We start from the raw sequence: 18,783 nt of genomic DNA, 5'->3' as shown, positions 1-18,783 counted from the left end.
CCCTGGTTTTCAGTTCCCCTGGAAGAAGGGAGTGAACCTTCATAAAACGGTCCAATCACCTGCCATATCAAACCGTGATGGGAAAGGGTAAGAAAAGTCCGGCTTAGAGGGGTGCCTAGGGTTGTTTATAAAAGTTAGTGAATGTGAAAAACAAAGACTGAGTTAGTCTTTCCTGATACAACTGAAAGACTGTATTGAGACTGTACCTGGCAAGCAAGGAAAGTGGGGGACTGGAAGTTAACAGATTACACTTGGTATGTCGGACAGTAGGTCTGGTGGATTGGTGAACAAATAGGAGGATGGACTATTCCACCCATCATCCCCCTTTCAGGGCTCTTAAAGAGAGATGGGACATGTGAACCAACTGGGGAATTCCTGGAGGAGGGGGATGGCTGTTAGGCCTCCATCCTGCTCCAGGGACTTTGTCCTTCACCTGGGGATTCTGAAGGTTACTGCATCATCAGGAAGTCCAGCCCTTGGCACGCCAGCAGGGACACCTGGTCATCAACACCGCTCCCGCGGAGACCCCCGCCAGGAACACAGGAGATCCTGTTAGTCTCCCAACGTCTCTTTGTGCGTTCCTTTCTATCCGACTATTTCTCCTCCTATCCTCTCTTGGCTTTCTAGCTTCGCTGATCCCGAGATCAACTGTGCCACATGCACCAGGCACAGTGAGAAAAAACAGCCCATCCAGCTCGGCCCAGTATGAAAGAGACCAGACCAACCAGATGACGTCCCAAACCAAAAGATGACCAGAGCCCACAGCACTGCTGTCGTGGCTGACCTGCCAACCCAGCGCATTCGTCTGTGGCTGACCTGACCCCACAATACCGAGATCACCACCAAAAGCCGCATTTCCTCCCCCTTTACTAGCCTGTCCCTTCTCCCCTCATGTCTGTTAAAAGCAAGAACAGAGACCACCCTTCATACCTCAGAACTGAGCAACACAACTAACCAGCCCTTTCGCTCCCGATCACGGGTTGTCCAATCCAGTAAGGGACCTCTGATATCCTCTCTGAAAAAGGGCCTGCGACAGGTTTTGGTGAAGTTTGTTTTGCACGCTCATTTCATTTCAATTTTAAACTGCATTTTAACGTGTTTTAACATCTTTTCTTTTACGTATCTTAGTTCACACAATTTCTAAACTTTGGCATAAGCTTCTTAGTGTGTTTCCCTTGAAACTAACAAACTCTGGTCTCTGTATACCAAACCCCGAACCTTGTTTAAAGCTGTTTAAGGCTGCACAGTTTCAGGGTCACGGTAACACCTCTGACTCTTTGACCCCTTTTATTCCATCTGAATTGATACACCACCACTCAAAGCATTCAGCATAATCATACTCTCTATGTCCCCCGCTCCGAAGGATCGGCTTACCAAGTATGGGTTTCAGCACAGCCAGGCATTTCCTGGCGTGGTCAAGTTACTGCGAAAATATCCCCTTTCAGCTGCCTTTCCAGTCCCAAAAAACAAAGATTTCATCACAGCTCACGCTGGGCAATGCAGCAGTCAGACATCCATCCTCGCACAGGGAAGGGAATTTCAACACCTTTGTTTTTCAAAACCCAGCTGGGCCAAACGGGAAGTTCATGAGTTGTCATATTTCATTTCCTCCCACTCCCCATTTTAGATGTGGAGAAACAGGCATGGAGAGTTTAAACCGACTCGTCCAGCGGTCGCACCAGAAACAAAGTGGAAACAGATCCCAGATCTCCCCAGCTTGTGCCTTAACCACAAAGCACTACGTCTGATCTGCAGGTCACCCACAGATAGGGAGGCCAGCACTACACTGAATGAACCTGCACTGCTCAGCTAGACACAAAGGAGCAAGACAAATATAGGAACCACTCTTGTCTAAAAATACAGGACACACATGGAGTTGTATTTGCCAAGCCATTCAGAAGGGTCTAATCATGCTGTGGCTTTGCTGATATGACCCTACTCCCCGCAGCACGCCAGGGCTTTGGGCTAGCCACAGAGAGAGCTCACGAGTTAACATGACAGGCAGAGGGATACAAGAGAGGGGTTTTACTACATCCGGACTCGCCCCAAAGCGCCCTTCTCCCAGCCCATTAGTAGCTAGGCAGTTCTTCTCAGGCCTCGCCGTAGAAGTGGGTCTTCGGAGGGATTTGAAAGGCGAGGGCACAGCAGTGTCAGGAGCCAGTTCGGGGAGGGATCCCACACGCCAGGGGGTGCGAGGAAGGGCGTGCAGCGACGGCTGTGGACAAAGCAGATGAATGGGGTGAGGAGGGAAGATGAAGACTGGCATAAATGGCCGGGGGAGGAGGTTCAGGCAAAGTCGAGAAGGGTCTTGATGCAGAGGGGGAGCCTTTGGAGGGATTCTGGGACGGTGACACAGGTTGCAGAGCAACAGGCAGGGAATATAATCCTGGTGGCTGTGTTTGGCGTGGGCTAGACGGGCAGCCTCTGTTTACCAGAGGATCCCATGCAGACGCCACTGCAGTGCTGTAACCTGGGACTGGAGGAGCTACCGAGAGAGACAGGAAGATATTTCTGCAGCACGACTGAGAACTGGAAGGGGTATGACTACAGACTGAAATCAGCTGTGTCTGAGAGCCAAGACATTCTGCACAGGCCACGTTTTGGTCACAACTGACCTGTGCTGGATTCAAAGTGCCACCCTTGAGATCAGAGTCTCTGTAAACCATTTAAGAGCAAGCAGGATTAAATATTTACCTCCCTTCTCCCCCAGACTAGCTCTTCTCACACATCAACGCCCACTCAAAAGCAAGCCTGCTGCTGGAGTCAGTCAAAAGCACAATCATCAAAATCTTGGGAACAGGAACAGCTTGCCCTGGGAAGTCCTGAGGTATCACTCCCTCCTTGCCAGACAACAGCTTCTAAAGAGGAGAAAAGAAACCCATCCTGGAATGAAGCATGGCTTCTGGGACTTGAACCCAGAGCAGCACAGAGTTTCCACCATGTCCCAGCAGAGGTGGGGCACTGCATTCAGTCGAGTTTCTCTGAGAGGTCTCATTCCACTCCAGCGGCACACAGAAAGGAGACAAGGAACTGATGTTGCAAGCATGGGAAGTTTTGCCAAAGCAGCTTAAGACAAGGAGCATCCAGTGGGTAGAGGAGGGGGGGAACGGGAAGCCGGGGCTCCTGGGATCCTTACCCGGTTCTGCCTTGTGGCACAACCTTGGAACAGTCACTTACAGAAGAATAAAGTGAGGTCTGGAGGGTAAGACAGGAAAATACACTTACTACTTACGTATAGGGACGCCAGGAGCGTGCCCCAGATGCATAAAGCGTTTTGATATCCTGGCACCAAATGAACCTATGTTCTGGAGCAGCCTGTTCCTATCGCCAACTGAAACACGCGGTTTCTCTGGGTATGCACATGGCCACCAGGACCTGCTTATAGCATCAATAATGGAGTAACATCATCGGTCTGCTTGGAGAGCAACTGTCATCACATGGTTTTTCCTTCTCTCCTAATCAGAACAGCGGCCCCTTTTAGTAACAGAATAGAAACCCCACAGTGAGTGACCGAGTTATTCCACAGAGATTGCTTAACGCAACCAGAAGATAAATCGGAGGGCGGGGGAGGATTGGTTTTAAAGATCAGTGCTTGGATTCCCAATGCTTTTATCAGATTAAGCAGCAACCAAGCCAAGTGGAAGAGCCACCATTATGGAAAGAAGTTTGGGATGGATACATGCTGCAATGTAAGAGTAGATCCTGCATCTTGGAAAGAGGTGAAGGCAGAGACAACAGGTGGAACCAGCCTAATGGACAAGTTCCTGCCAGTCCAATTCGTACCCCCTATATTTCAAGAATTAAAGAGAGAACAAGCCTGAGTACTTTTCATCCTGGCTGATAAAGCAACTCATTGCTGCATGCAGAGGTGGATTTGCTGGGCACTGATGCTTCCAGGGGTGAAAGATTAGTACAGGAACCCAGCACATTTTAAGGTACAGGTTAGCTAGCACAGCTTTTTTCTGGTCTGGGAGGAAGGAAAGGGGGGGGCGGGGGGCGGCACGTTCACAGAAAACAGAGTTGGACAATGGGCCAAACAGCCCCGATGTAAACAGGATCAACTCCAGTGAAATGGCACCTGTTTACCCCAGCAAACTGCCTTGTCCTTTAAAAGCGAAAGGCACGAACAGGCCCAGCTTTGAGAGGCATTTAGTCAGATGTACCAAGTCCTTCCACAACAGAGGGGGGAGCCAGTTTACGTGATGACGCAGGCCCTTATCCCACTGTACCATCGTACCACGCCCGCGTCCAGCCCAGGCTGCAGTTCAGCTGAACACACCCGCCGTAACCGTGTACCTAGCAAGAGCCAGACTGCGATGGAGTCTCTGAACGCATCACAGCATCCCAGCAGAGCTGATGGAGACGCACTGACTTTCCGTATTTGTGCCAGGCTTACAATCAGTGGTGTACTTGTCCCGTTTGTTTGGGGAGGGAGGTTGCCCCACTTGAGGCGAGCCACTGCTTTGGCCCAACTGGTTACTAAAGCCATACAATTTTCTCTCCCTGCTCTCCTTCAGCAGACCAAGCTGCCTCTCTTCCCACCTGCCTAACTTCTCCTCTGGGTAGATTTTAAGACCAGAAAAGGACCATTGTGATCATCTCGCCCAGGGGCTCTCTGACTTCATTGCACCGCGACCCCCTTCTGACACTAAAAATTACCATATGTCCCCAAGAGGGTGGACCGAAGCCTGAGCCCGCCCAAGCCCCTCTGACCCGGGGGACGGTGGGGGGGGGATGGGGAGAGCGGGACAAAGCTGAAGCCCAAGTAACCTGAGTCCCAACATGCAGGGCTGAAACCCTCAGGCTTTGGCCTCAGGTGGTGGAGCTCAGGCTTCGGCCCTGGCCCCAGCACATCTAAGGCAGCCCTAGTGACCCCGTTAAAATAGGGCTGCAACCCACTTTGGGGGTCCCCAACCCACAGTTGGAGAACCACAGATCTAGCCCAACCTCCTGCCTCACACAAGCTAGAGACCCTCACCCGGTAATTCTCACATACAGCCCTGACTTCTGGTTGAGCTACAGAATCTCTTTTAGAAAGATACGCAGTCTTGATTTAAAGACTCCAGGTGACGGGGAATTCACCACGACCCTTGGTAAGGTGTTCCAATGGTCAGTTACCCTCACCGTCAAAAAACTGCACTTTATTCTAGCCTGGATTCATTTAGCTTCAGCTTTCAACCATTGGACCTAGTTGAACCTTGTTCTGCTAGATTAGAGAGCTGACTAATACGGTATTCCTCCAGCTACCAACCCATCCCTGAAGCAGCAAGGGGTCCTTCTCTACTTCCCTGTAATGGTTAGGGGGAGGGAGAGAAGAGTAGAGGGACAAAGGGAAAGGAAACTATTGCATGGAGCAACTTGGGGGCAGTGGGTGTGTGGGGAGAGAAGGGGTGGGCGGGTAGGTCTTCGCTGGGCTGGTGTGCCCTGATGACAATTTTGCAAGGCTATTTAACCAAGGCTGTTAAACTGCACCAACATTTCAAGGCTGCTCGGCCATACAGCCAGCGTGCAGGAAGCCGTTCTTGCTTATTTGTTTAAAATCAGGGGCACCATTGAGCAGAATGAAGGGCTGAGTTGATATTGTAGAAATGTGACCTTGGAACCCCAGGGAGTTCAGGGGTTCCAAATACACGCAGGCCACTAACCTCTCCCTAGAAGCTCCCAAAGGTGCTCTAGTCCCAGTTCCTACTGCTGTGCTGACTGCAAGGCAAGCTCTGCACTCCATTGGGGCGGAGGCACCGCCAGGAGCAATCTCTGCCTCCCCGCCCATCCTCTTGACCTCTTCGGCCACGCTGGGATGCACACTCACTGCACAGTGACTCTTTCCAGCAATAAACCGCAGCCCTCAGCATTTCTGCAGCAGGTTTGGAGCAAGACAGAGGCTGCAAATCCCCAGAGTGCAAACCCTGCCATGACTATGTTTCTCCATTTTTGCACTGCGGGGCTTTTCTTAGCACCAACCCCACTGGAATTGGAGAGGGGGGCGTCCCAGCCCGATTGCTCCGTATTACAGTAGAAGAGTTCTTCCGCTCAGCTCTCCTGAATTATAACAGGAGCTGCTGTTGGTACCTGGTTTCATGCTGCAGCACTCAGCATAACACAGGGAGAGTTTAACCGCTATTGCTCATGTCTTCTACAGCCCATTCGAGAATCAATCCAGAAACTCCAGCTGCCAGCCTCGGGACAGCCAGCAAGGTTGTAACAACAGATTAATACAAGTCAAAAGGTCTTTGATTTGGCAAGCCTGGAGAGTCAGTCCAGGATACAGAACTTCTGGAGTGCCGTGTCCACTGTCTGTGTTCTGGATCAGAAGCCAGAATTTAACATGCACTTCACTCACAGAGACTCACACCTGCAGGGCTTGAAAAATGTACTGGACGCCTACCAGCCGGACGCCAACCTGAAAGATAACCCCCCTCTCCTCTGAACAGCAGCCACGGGGAGGATGTTTTACTCTCCTAATGCTTGGGAAAGTAGGATGCTGGAGGAGCAGAGGTAGCAGGGGTGTAAACTCCAACACAAGACCCAACAGCTCACAGGGGGGAGGGGGAGGCATCTTTGCAACGACATGGACTAGAAACAGAAGTTAATGAAGTGAAAAACTTCAGTTCTGAACTAAACAAAACCAGCTTAGGCAGCCCGCAAGCCACATTTGCCAGAAGGAGTTTCCGCCTGCCACTGGGAAATAGGTTTTTTGGGCCCTGAAAAACCACATCATCTGCAAACACGCCCAGAGGCCCCCATCTCTTTCAGGGTACAACTGAACAGGACTTTCATGTTTAAAGCCCTCTAGCGACTTGCGCTGGCCCACTTCTGCTCCCCTCCCTAACCTAGGGCCTTTCACACACTAATCCCTGGTGGTTTGACACCCTTCGCCTGGGCGGCTCTCATTATCTGGAGCAACCTCTCCACTTCACTGACACATTTCAGGGGCAGAAGATGACATTTTTCTCCTTTTGTTTCATCCCATACTGTGCAAAGGAAGACGTTTCATTCAGTAATTCAACTACTGTAACTCCCTGAGGCGTCTGCAGATAGTTTGCATGAAAAAGATGCTACACAAGGACAGCCTTGCACAGGCACAGAACAGCTCTGCTCCTGTGAGATCTACCCCTTGTGGCGCACAGCCCTGGGATTCGTCGGAAGCCCGCTGAGCCCAGAGTCTCAAACGTTATGTATGCACCAGAATGAATGCTGATGGCTTCTATTAGAACTCTGTTAGTTTGACCTTTCAGTGCATCGTTCCGTCCAAGTAGCATAAGGACAGATGGCGCAACCAGAGATGCACGACAGCTGGACAGTGGGTGGCAGGGCGGGACAGATGGTCAGATGTGCATGGGAGAGGGAGGGGCCAGTTTTAGGGTAGTGCACATTTCGTGACTTATTGCCATGCTGCAGGTAAGCTGAAGCAGGAACCCAGCAAGCTAGCTCAATGCAGTCACCAGAGCAGTGAGACACTGTTGTTTCCTATACACTACAGGGCTGTATAGATTTGTTAGTCTCCAAGGTGCCCAAGTCCTCCTTTTCTTTTTGCGGCTACAGACTGACACGGCTGCTACTCTGAAACTACAGGGATGGCAGCATTATGGATATGCCATTTGACAAATCCCTAAATTCAGTCTCACGCCGATACCAGACTTCAAGTCCTGAGAGTTGTCAGTTACCCACAGAAAAATACACACAGCACTGCTAGGTCACGCTGTGCTGCCCGGGCCCCCATGTGCCCCATCCCTGACCTGGAGGCATCACCTCTACCGGAGAGACTAGTTTGTCTCCCATGGCCCATTCATCCTTGGCAGCTTTAGCAGAAGCCAGAGGGGCCCACCAGTCTCGGAGGCAGTCATGACGGAGACTTCTTCTTTTGGAAGTGGACTGAGGCAGTTCATTTTACCTCGCCCACCACACCACCACCTGGATAATGGAAAGCAGCTGGGACCATTCGGCAAGCTTGGAATCAGCCTCAGAGTTTAGGAGGGGTCCTAAAAGGAAAGGAAGCAGCTTCGTCTCCAGAGACATGCGGTACCCACTCTCCAGGGCAGAGCTATGGTTCCCTGCTTCAAAGATGTGTCGAGAGGGTACAGCACAGGGAAACAGATAGGAAGTGGAAACTGAGGCCTGAGACCACCACAAACACTCGGGAGGCAAAGCAGGTGAGGTAATATCTTTTACTGGATCAACATCTGTTGGTGAGAGAGACAAGCTGTCAAGCTACGCAGAGCTCTTCTCCAGGTCAGGTCAGGGATCTGAAGAAGAGCTCTGTGTAAGCTCGAAAGCTTGTCTCTCTCGCCAACAGATGTGGATCCAGTAAAAGATATTATGTCTCTCTAATATCCTAGGACCTACACGGCTACAACCACCACCAGTTATGTTTAATTAACATTTCTAAAAAATGACAGATTATAGCAGGGGTGGACAAACCGCGGCTCATGAGCTGCAAGCAGATCTTTTACAGTTGAAGTGTGGCTCCCAGAGCCCCCCACCTTCCCCATTCTCCACCTACCAGACTGGGGCGGGGGGAAGGGAAGAGGGGGATCTCCGGGCTTCTGCCCTGCGGCAGGGGGTGGGGCTAGGGGAGTCTCCCAGAGACGACTGTTGCCTGCTGAGAGTGGGGGGCACAATCTAAAGGTTCAGCCCCCCCAACAGCTTGAGTCACACCCCCATCCTGGCACACACATCCCCCCCCCTTACCCTCAGCGACCGCTCCTTTCAGGTCCAGAGTGTTAGTTCTGCAGGGAGATGCAGCGGCAAACAGCTGGGAGCTGCAGGGAGGGGCCTCTGCTTTAGCTCCTTGGGGGAGGGTGAAGCAAAAGCAGCAGCTTCCCCTGCCGCTGTCTCTACCCAAGGCACAGCCCCCAGCTTGCCGGCTTCAGCAGCTGCCCTGCGGGGAGAGGGCCCAGCAGCACCATGTGACTGAGCGGGGCCAGCCAACCCTGGCAAAAATTGGGGGTGGGGGGCACGGGACCCCACATGTCCCCTTCACACATTGCCTCTGGCTTCTGCACAGTAGGGAGGGTGGTCTCAGGGCTTCAGCCCCACGAGAGAGGCCTGCCGGGGCTCAGGACTTCAACAGGAGCAGAGCTGAAGCCCCAAACCTGGTCAGGTGGCTCCCACAGTGCTGAAGCTCTAAGACCCCTCTCCTCACAGGGCTGAAGCCCTTAGCCCCGGCAGACATCTCCCGTTGGGCTCTCAAACTTCTGAAGATTGTCATATGCAGCTCGGAGGATCAGTAAGTTTAGTCACCCCTGGATTATAGTTTTCTAACACCAGGTATTGCATCCAGTGCAAGATAACTATTTGGACCTAATTATGATGGATAAAATTGAATTCATCAATGGCCTGGAAGTTGGTGGTTGCCTAGGGACCAGCAATCATGACCTGACTGCATTCAATATGGGCAACAGAGGTCCATCCTAACCAGTCACCTACATACTTGGTGCTTCAAATGGGCTAATTTGCCATAGCTGAGGAAAATCATACGCAAAATTGATTGGAAGGAAGAGCTAGACAGAAGAGTGTGAATGAAAACTGAAAGTCCTTCAAGAAGGGCTTGTTAGAGTGCCAAAAAACCAAAACCAATAAAAAGGACAACTCTGGCTAAAAGCCCATCATGGTTCAGTGGCAAAGTGAAAGCACCAATTAGAAATAAAAAAGCAATGTATAACAAAAGGAAATAAGGGAAATAGATACCAATCAATATAAGTTATTAATTGTAGAAAATTGATAAGGGAAGCTATAGGCATCAGTGAAAAATCCATGGCTGACAGGGCTAAGGACAACAAAGAGTTTTTTTTAATGTATATTAGGAACAAAAGTAATCCTAGGCCCATTCACCAAAATAGTAAAATTGTTGTTAATAATGTAGAAGAGGCATATGTATTTGATACATTTTTCTGTTCTGTATTTGGAAAGAAGCAGTCTGATGTACTCATATCTAGGGCCCTACCAAATTCACGGTCCATTTTGGTCAATTTCACAGTCATAGGATATTTAAAATAATAAATTTCACAGTTTCAGATATTTAAATCTGAAATTTCACAGTCTTGTAATCGGGGGGATCCCAACCCAAAACAGGGTCATGGGGGGCGCGGGGGGTTCGCAAGGCTAGTGTGTGTGGGTGGGAGGGGGGGGATGGGCCATTTCCAGCAGTTGACAAGAACGTCTGAGGAACAGTGGGGGGTGGGATAAACATGGGGAAATAGTTTTACTTTGTGTAATGACACATCCACTCCCAGCCTTTATTCAAGCCTAAGTTAATTATATCCAGTTTGCAAATCTGAAAAGGACTTAAGGGTCATCCCGGACAAACAACTCATCATGAGCTCTGGCTGTGATGCTGTGACAAAAAGGGCTAACCTGATCCTTGGATGTATAAACAGGGGAGCAGTGGGTAGGGAGGTGATTTTACCTCTGTACATAGCATTGGCAAGACAGATTTAATAATTTTATTAAGATAATGTTGAAGTAAAAAGAAAACAGTACAGAGTTTAAGCACAGAAGTTTCTGGTTATCAGGGAATAAAGTACAGATTATCAAGGGGTGCGAAATTCGGTTTAGGAACGGGTGGCGTAAGGAATACATAATCTGCAAACTCCCCGATTGGGGGTAAAAGTTTAACCAGTCAAAGTACAGACATTGAGATATGTTGTCCATATAATGGCTATGTTCAGGTGTGGAGTATAATGAGTGGATACGATGATGGGGATGGATCTACCCTCATTTGGTGGGATTTAATGTTCAGTGAGTTTATGGTTCCAGTTCATACCGTCCAATGGAAAAAGCCTCTCTACTAGAGCACTGCAAACAGTTCTGGTGTCCACATTTTTAAAGGGATGTTGAAAGCTGCAGTATAGAGCCACAGAAGTGATGCAAGGGCTGCAGCCATTGCCTTACAGGGAGAGACTTAAAGAGCTCAACCTGTTTAGTTTACCTAAAAGATTGAGAGGCAACTTTATTACAGTGTATAAGCAAACACTGGGTACTAAAGGGCTCTGTGATCCAGTGGTGAAAGGTGGAACAAGAGCCCCTGGCTGAAAGCTGAAGCCAGACAAATTCAAATTGGAAATAAGGCACAGATTTCTTTTAACAGTGAGGGCATTTAGCTATGGGAGCACACTACTAAGGGAAGTGGTGGATTCTCCATCTCTGGGTGCCTTTCTGGGAGATATGATTTAGCCAAATGCAGGCGATTGGGCGCAACAAAGGCATAATTAGGTGAAATTTAACAGCCATTGATATACAGAAGTTTAGACTAGATGATCCAATTGTCCCTTTGTGACATTCTGTACCTCAGAATAGCACCCTGGAGCCCCTACATTCACCACTGCGCACAAAACATATAATCATGTCAAAGTATGCCTTGTGCGGTATCGTTTGAGAAGTCATGATCGGCTGAACATTACTATCCTGTTGAATTGTGTGTTACCGTTGTATCTGAAGTTATGCTGCGTGTGTGTCACTGAAATACGTTAAGTTTGGGAGATGCCCACAGCTGGCCTTTTGGTAACAATAAAGGAGCAACTAACACCCACAAGACAGATTTACATTAGGACCAGTCGCCATGTGTTGATGGCCCATTAAGGGGAATTCACTCTCCCAGTGAGCACCCCCGCCCTCCCCCAAGCATGCAGACAATGGGGACCGCTTAACGCCGTGACTGAGCAGGGGACATTGAACATGTGATCCCTGACTCCATGTCTGAGACATGTGCCAGCAATGCCTCTCTGCCATGTACATTGGCCAAACTGGACAGTCTCTATGTAAAAGAATAAATGGACACAAATCAGACGTCAAGAATTATAACATTCAAAAACCAGTCGGAGAACACTTCAGTCTCTTTGGTCACTCATTTACAGACCTAAAAGTGGTAATTCTTCAACAAAAAAACTTCACAAACAGACTCCAAGGAGAGACTGCTGAATTGGAATTAATTTGCAAACTGGATACAATTAACTTAGGCTTGAATAGAGACTGTGAATGGATGGGTCATTACACAAAGTAAAACTATTTCCCCATGTTTATCCCACCCCCCACTGTTCCTCAGACGTTCTTGTCAACTGCTGGAAATGGCCCACCTTGATTATCACTACAAAAGGTTCTTCTTCTTCACCCCCCACCCCCGCTGGTAATAGCTAGATCTTCTATACTTTCCACAGTATGCATCCGATGAAGTGAGCTGTAGCTCACGAAAGCTTATGCTCAAATAAATTGGTTAGTCTCTAAGGTGCCACAAGTACTCCTTTTCTTTTTGCAAATACAGACTAACACGGCTGTTTCCCTTACCTGATCACTCTCCTTACAGTGTATATGGTAACACCCATTGTTTCATGTTCTCTGTGTATATAAATCTCCTCACTGTATTTTCCACTGAATGCATCCGATGAAGTGAGCTGTAGCTCACGAAAGCTTATGCTCAAATAAATTTGTTAGTCTCTGAGATGCCACAAGTACTCCTGTTCTTTTTGCGGATACAGACTAACACGGCTGCTACTCTGAAACATGTCTGAGACAGTATCATTCCATGCCCATGGACTGGGGGGGGGTATAAATTGGAGTCCGTGACATCAGCCCCATGCTTCTCTCCTTCCCCACCTAATCTGAAGACAACAAGAATGTTTGGAAGAAATGACTTTGAACTGGAGAGATTGGTCCCAGGCTGAGCAAAGAATTCAGCTTGTGTGTTAAGAACTGTAACCCGCTTATAACGCCTAGTGGGGTGACAAAAATTGCTGGATTCAAATCTTGCTTCGTCTGATAAAGTTTGAATTTAGACTGAGGTTTTATTTTTATTTCTTATGTAACCAACTTTGACCTATATGCCTAGCACTTAAAATCTATCTTTCTGTAGTTAATAAACTTATTTTAATGTCTTAGCCTTACCAGTGAGTTTTTCTAACGTGTTTGGGGAATCTGCTCAGATTACAAAGGCTGGTGCGTGTCCGCTATCCTTTGCCAAAGTGGTGAACTAATTAATGAGCTTGCATTGTTCAAGAGAAGGTCCTGAGCAGTGTAAAATGGTACATTTCTGAAGTGCAAGGCTGGTGGTTGGGGATATTTACTGGTGTCTCTCCCTGTGTATAGCTCATGAGTGGCTTAGAGAGCATTCATGCAACTTAGCTGGGCGTGCCTCTGTATGCTGTTGGCTGAGTGATCGCAGCCCCTGGAGGTGTTTGCAGCTTGTCACTTGCATAGCACTGTAAGAGACAGCCCATGGAGGAGTGTTAAGGCGGCACAGCGGTCCCACAGTTCCAGGTTGTATCCCAGGGGTATGTCAGACCCTTCTGGCCTTAAACTCTATGAATTTACAAAAAAAAGACCAAACCATAACCAGCCACTGGCACAAATGTGCCCTCTTTAGCCAAGATGAAGAGCCTGAGCTCAGCAGAGATGGAAGTGATCAATTCACAAGCTGTGTGCCTGCCCACTCAAATGAAACACTTCCTAAACCAACAACTGGCCTACAGCAGCAATGAGGAACTACCAGCTAGTCTACTGCTTGCAGCCTGTACAAAGAGATACCAGGAATAACCCTAGTTTACCATTCTGCTCCCCACCTATCCAGACACGTACATGGCCCTCATCTTTGCAATGGCTGAGCACTTAGGAACTGTCACTGTTTCTGCTCCACGCATGATTCCTTATTATGCTCTTGTCTTTGTCTCCATGGCTTCCTGCCATATAGGCCACCCCCACTCCCTGGACCTTCTCCTTGACCCTACCTGCTATTCCTCCTCAAGATGCTTCTTTGAGACCTTTAACACACAGACTGTGTCTTTCTCAAAAAAGAGTTGCTTAGAAAAAGCACATTTTATTAACCTATGCAACCAGGCTTTGATCTTACTGCTGTAACCCTTGCCTTCTCTCCCCACCCACCCCCAGTTTATCATCTCCCGTCCTGTCATAACTCTGGTTGGAAGCTCTTCAGGGTGAGCAGCCACTGCAAAGCACCAGTTGCATTTACATCACCATATAATGATACAGTAGTTCAGTTCTTAATGAATTCCTGAAGGCTCCATGTCTGTCTTGAGGCATACGGCCTTGGGGAGACAGTGCTGCGCAGTCAGCGATGTGGCCTCAAAGCACTGAGCTGATTTTTACCTGAAACTAGCAGACATTCTCCCAAACAAAATTGTCTGCAAATGACTCAACCAGACTGTGAAAGTTTACTTCCAAGTTAGGCAATTATAAGTTACTGTATAACACAGCTTGTTGAACTAACTCCTCAGACTTGTAGGGTTTTGCGCCATTTCATACCAACCCGCAGGCTTGCAGTCTCCCGCGAGGGTTTGCTAAGCAACCTCTGTCTCCTCCAAAGAGACTCCCCAAGGTCCATATGGGCCCCGTGAAGTATTCACTCTGTGACAGTTTACAGCTTGTTCTGTGCTGCACCAACTTGCCTAAAGAATGCAAGCACCTGAGGCCAGGAGTCACTTGGCGCAGTTATCCACTGTACAGGACTTGCTGCACTCTGATGCTTGTGATAAAAATCTACAAATGGCTCTGCTGTTATCCAGCACGGCGGACCTCCCAATTACAATGCGCTGCTCTGAACTAGCTAGCATTTATGCAACAACCCCCCTCATTAAACAGAATCAGAACTGCTCAGCTACGTGTCTTAGCCCCTACTCTGCTGACAATGAATGGAGAGTCTCCTATGCTTTTGGTACTGGAGCACCTGAGTTTTCCCTCCCACTATCACATAAAGCTCCCAGTTGTCACATGTCTAGCCCCAGACAATCTCAGGTGTGTGATGGCACAGATGCTTAATAGCTCTTCCCTTGTGCAATTTAGTGCTTAAAGAGTTGCTTTTGCCATCAATCAATAAAAGCAGCCAGTGTTTGGTTATTCCATGTTGTCCTGAGATACAAGGTTTGGTTTAACCTATGTTTAGAGTGTTTCTACATCAACATTATAAAGCTGTATGTATATTCAGCCAGTACCACAACTTAAGCTGGGTTAGAGAGACAGCTCCATATGACACCTTCAAAGAAACAAACCTAAGCGAAGAAAAGGGTTAAGATGAGCAGAGCAGAGTTACTGGGCAGGAGCCCACTACTTGGGCTGCACACCAAAGCATCAAAGTAATCTTACTGCTGTGATGCAAGTTATCACATGAGACACCATCACTGCCAGCTCCTGAGCAAGTCACAAGAAATGGCAGGCAATATAGCCAGAGGAAAAGCCTACAAAATGTAAACACTGGAAAAGGCTCACAAGAGAACAGCAGTATGGTACATTTGTTACTGTTGCTAAATAGCACCCAGGGACCTCAAAATCAGGGGCCAACTGTGCCAGGCACTGTACAGCCACACAACGAAAAGATCGCTCCTGCCGCAAAGAGCTTTCAGCCTTAGGCTCCATTCCCACATTCGGTGGGACTACTCCTGTGCACAAATTTAAGCACATGCTTACCCAGCTTCAGGATCTGAGCCAAAGTAAAGCCAGCCCACTCTATTTATTTAACACTGTTGGGTTTCCCTAATTAAATATTTAGCATGGCGGGGACACAAGGCCTGTCCCTTTGCACTATCACTTTCTTTAAATACTCTGACAAAGGGGCATTGGTTTCCTTATGGAGAGTTTGTGCATTCCAACCTTGTCCAGAGTATAATCCATCAATGCCCAGAGCAAGCTGCAAGGAGCACTGAAAGTTAAATTTAGTTAAAGTTAAAGTTAAACTCTCTCACACACACTAAAGTGGGACTGCCTCCAAATGGTTGTGATCTAGCAATCAAGTCTCCAAGCCTGCAGATAAACTGTTGCCTTGTGACCTAAATAGGAGTTCTCTTTCGAACCATCCGCTCTTCCAATCTCTTCACCTCGGCACCCATGTAAGAGTCAAGCCATCAGCAAATGCTCCCAGAAAAATAAGTCAAACTACACAGAGGAGAGCTATTCCCTTTTTTAATCATTACCAACCCACCCCCGTCTTCACCAAAAACTGCCCCTATTAGGCAAGCCAGAGCCCCAAGAGCCTTGTTGTGCTGTGGAGCAAAAACAAACCAGATTTGTTTGGGTTTTTGGGGAAAGCAATGTTCTGACCCCTTTAACACTGTTAATCCTGCTCTCCACAAGATCACCACTGGGTCTCCTGGCATGCCCGGGAGAGGGACGCTACCCAATGGATGGAGACTGGAGCTTATTATGCCCAGCCCCTCTGCAGTGACTCACGCAGGCTAGCCAAGCCTAAGTGATCAGAAGGGGCTAGACGCCCTGATGTTTAGGATTTGGTGCAGGCAAGCTGTGAAACACGCCCAACTCTCGGAAAGACGAGTTTGCATTCAACCCGACGCTTAAAAAAAAACACATTCAGCGGCCAGCCAAGCACCTGAAAGCTTTTTTGAAACCCTCTTGGCCCAGAAGGGATGGGGAGACCCCGCTGCAGCAATTTCAGCAGGAGCTGATCCAAGTCTTCCCAGTGCGGGAGGGAGCCCTGTAAAAGGCTGAACCGCACCCAGCTTCCTGTGGCGCGGGTTGCGCCATGGCCACAACATCTGGGCTCGCAACATCTGGGGCGCCGCCAGGCAGCTCCGTGCCACGCAGACCCGGGGGCCGAGGAAGTTCATGGGGGACGTTTCTTGCATGCGACTGCTTGAACTTTTCGCCCACCCCGCCCGGAGATGGGGGGGAAAGACCCATTTCCGTAGGGGTGACTCAACTCCCATGGGCTTTGCCCGGCTCAAAGGGACGGGAAGGGGGGGTGTCTTAACTTTACAACCCAGCGCTAGCAGATTGCAATGCGGTAAGTGGGGCGTGCGCCCCGTGCTGGCTGCCAGCCCCTCCCAGCGGTGCAGCCTGGACGGATTTGCATTTGGGGAGGGGGGGGCGATGCCGTTGCAACAGGGGGGTAAATGCAATCCTCACCCCGACACCCAGCCACGCACCACGCCCAGCCCCAGGGGAAGGGGACCGATCCTGCCGGATACTCACTGGCTCCTCATGGAGCGGCTCTCCCTGAAGACCGGCTGCAGGGCCACGGTGGCTTGGCCCAGGAACTTGTCCAGGCCGATGAGCGCCCGGTGCATGACGGTGAGCACCAGCTCGCAGCCCCCCTGGCCGCGGGGGGAGCCCCCGCCCCAGTCCGCCGGCTCCCCCAGCTCCAGGGCCCCCGGGGGCAGCTCGAAGGAGCATTCCTCCTTCCACTCCGGGCTGCCCGTGCTCTTCTCCGCCACCGAGGTGCTGTACTTCTCCCGGCCCAGCTGGATGATGGTGTAGGCGTCGCTGGTGCCCGGCTTCCCCCCGCCGCCCCCTCCCTTGGTCCGCAAGCCCCGGGCCTGCAGCACGGTCACCTGGACGTGGGTGGGCAGCCAGCGCTGCGCCGGCGGCTCCGGCTCCGCCACCCGCAGCAGGGACATGGCTCCGGGCGGGGCGGGAGACGCGTCCCCCGCTCCCCGGGGCGCCCCTGCGGAAGGACGGGTCTCTGCGGCGCCGGCTCAGGGCCCGCGGCAAGGCAAAGCCCGGCTCCCCGGGCGAGGCTGCCGGAGCCCCGGGGGACCCGGCAGGCTCCTGGCGGGGACGCTGCAGTGCCCAGAGGGGAGAAGCTCCCCGCTGCGAGGACGATGCGGTGCGACCTCCTCGCCGGGGAAAGAGGGAGGCTCCCTGCGGCTGCAGACGCCCTGCCCGCGGCGGCGAAGTAACTTTCCTCCCCGGGAAAAAGGGGTGGGGGGAACGGAGGCAGCAGCAAAGCAAATCCCCGGGCCGCCCTGCGCCTCCGAGTCGCTCAGCAGCTCCAACAGCTGCTGCAACCGGGCCTCGGACCGGACCCGCCCCCGCCAGGTCCAGATCCCCTCCCCCTGCTCAGGCTCCTCCTGCCGGGGCGGTGCATGCATTGGCCAGGGGCAAAGCAAACCCTCCAGCCGCTGCGCGCCTGGCCGCTCCTTCCCCAGGCCCGGGCGTGCTCTTTGCTCCGGCTCCCGAGAAGTGCAATGGAAAAGCAACGGGGAGCCCCGTGGCCCAGCCTGGGGGGAGGGCTGGACGCCAGCCTTGCCCAGCCCAAGCGTTCCCAAATCCTGAGTCAGGCTGCAAGGCAATCAGGCAGGGCCAGTCGCTCCGGCTGTGTGGACACAGCACAAGTCACAGGGTGGCGAGAACAGGGAGCTGGAACTCTCTCTGGCTGGGTCTGGCGACGCTGCCAGGTGGGAGCCCAAACCCCACTGCCGTCCACACACAAATCAGCCTGGTTGGGGTCAGCAAGCGCTCAAGACCCAGATCCTAGGACCCCGCTAGGAGACTGGGTCAGAGTCCAAGTCCGACTGTCCCTCGGGTCAAAGCCCAGTCATTTTGCAGTGTGAACTGGGGTTGCCAACTGTCTAATAATAGCACAAACCCAAAGACCCTTCCCCTGCCCCTTCCCTGAGGCCCCACCCCCACTCCATCCCCCTCTCTCTGTGGCTCCCTTGCTCTCATTTTCCCCAGGCTGGGGCAGGGGGTTAGGGTGCAGGAGGGGGTGTGGGGTGCAAGCTCTGGAGGGAGTTTGGGTGCAGGAGGGGGGGCAGGATGCGGGCTCTGGGCTGGGGTAGGGAGTTTGAGTGTGGGCTCTGGGAGGGAGTTTGGGTGCGGGAGGGGATGCGGGGTGCAAGCTCTGGGAAGGAGTTTGGGTGTGCGCGATGGGATGGGGTTGGGGTACAGGAGGGGGTGAGGGGGCGGCGCTTACCTCGGACGGCTTATGAAAGTGACCAGCACATCCCCCTGGCAGCGGCTCCTAGTGGAGGGGCCAGGGGGTCTCCGCATGCCACTGCCTGCAGGCACTGCCCCCGCAGCTTCCATTGGCCGCAGTTCCCGGCCAAT

The 18,783-nt window shown here is 51.0% G+C and overlaps 1 protein-coding gene across 3 annotated transcripts in view; it reads right to left on the bottom strand.

Moving 5' to 3' along the window:
• Positions 1-17,351, bottom strand: part of RAB11FIP5 (RAB11 family interacting protein 5) — a 111,417-nt gene extending 94,066 nt beyond the window's left edge. For all 3 annotated transcript variants that reach the window (XM_074951952.1, XM_074951953.1, XM_074951955.1), the window contains exon 1: positions 16,927-17,351. In XM_074951952.1, coding sequence (XP_074808053.1) covers positions 16,927-17,351 — 425 coding nt within the window. The remainder of the gene's footprint in view (positions 1-16,926) is intronic.
• Between the last annotated feature and the right edge of the window lie 1,432 nt (positions 17,352-18,783).

This window comes from Natator depressus, chromosome 4, assembly GCF_965152275.1.
Source record: "Natator depressus isolate rNatDep1 chromosome 4, rNatDep2.hap1, whole genome shotgun sequence".
In the NCBI taxonomy this organism is placed as follows: domain Eukaryota; kingdom Metazoa; phylum Chordata; order Testudines; family Cheloniidae; genus Natator; species Natator depressus.
Note: the sequence above shows the minus strand (reverse complement) of the source record. Positions and strands in the feature narration are given on the sequence as shown.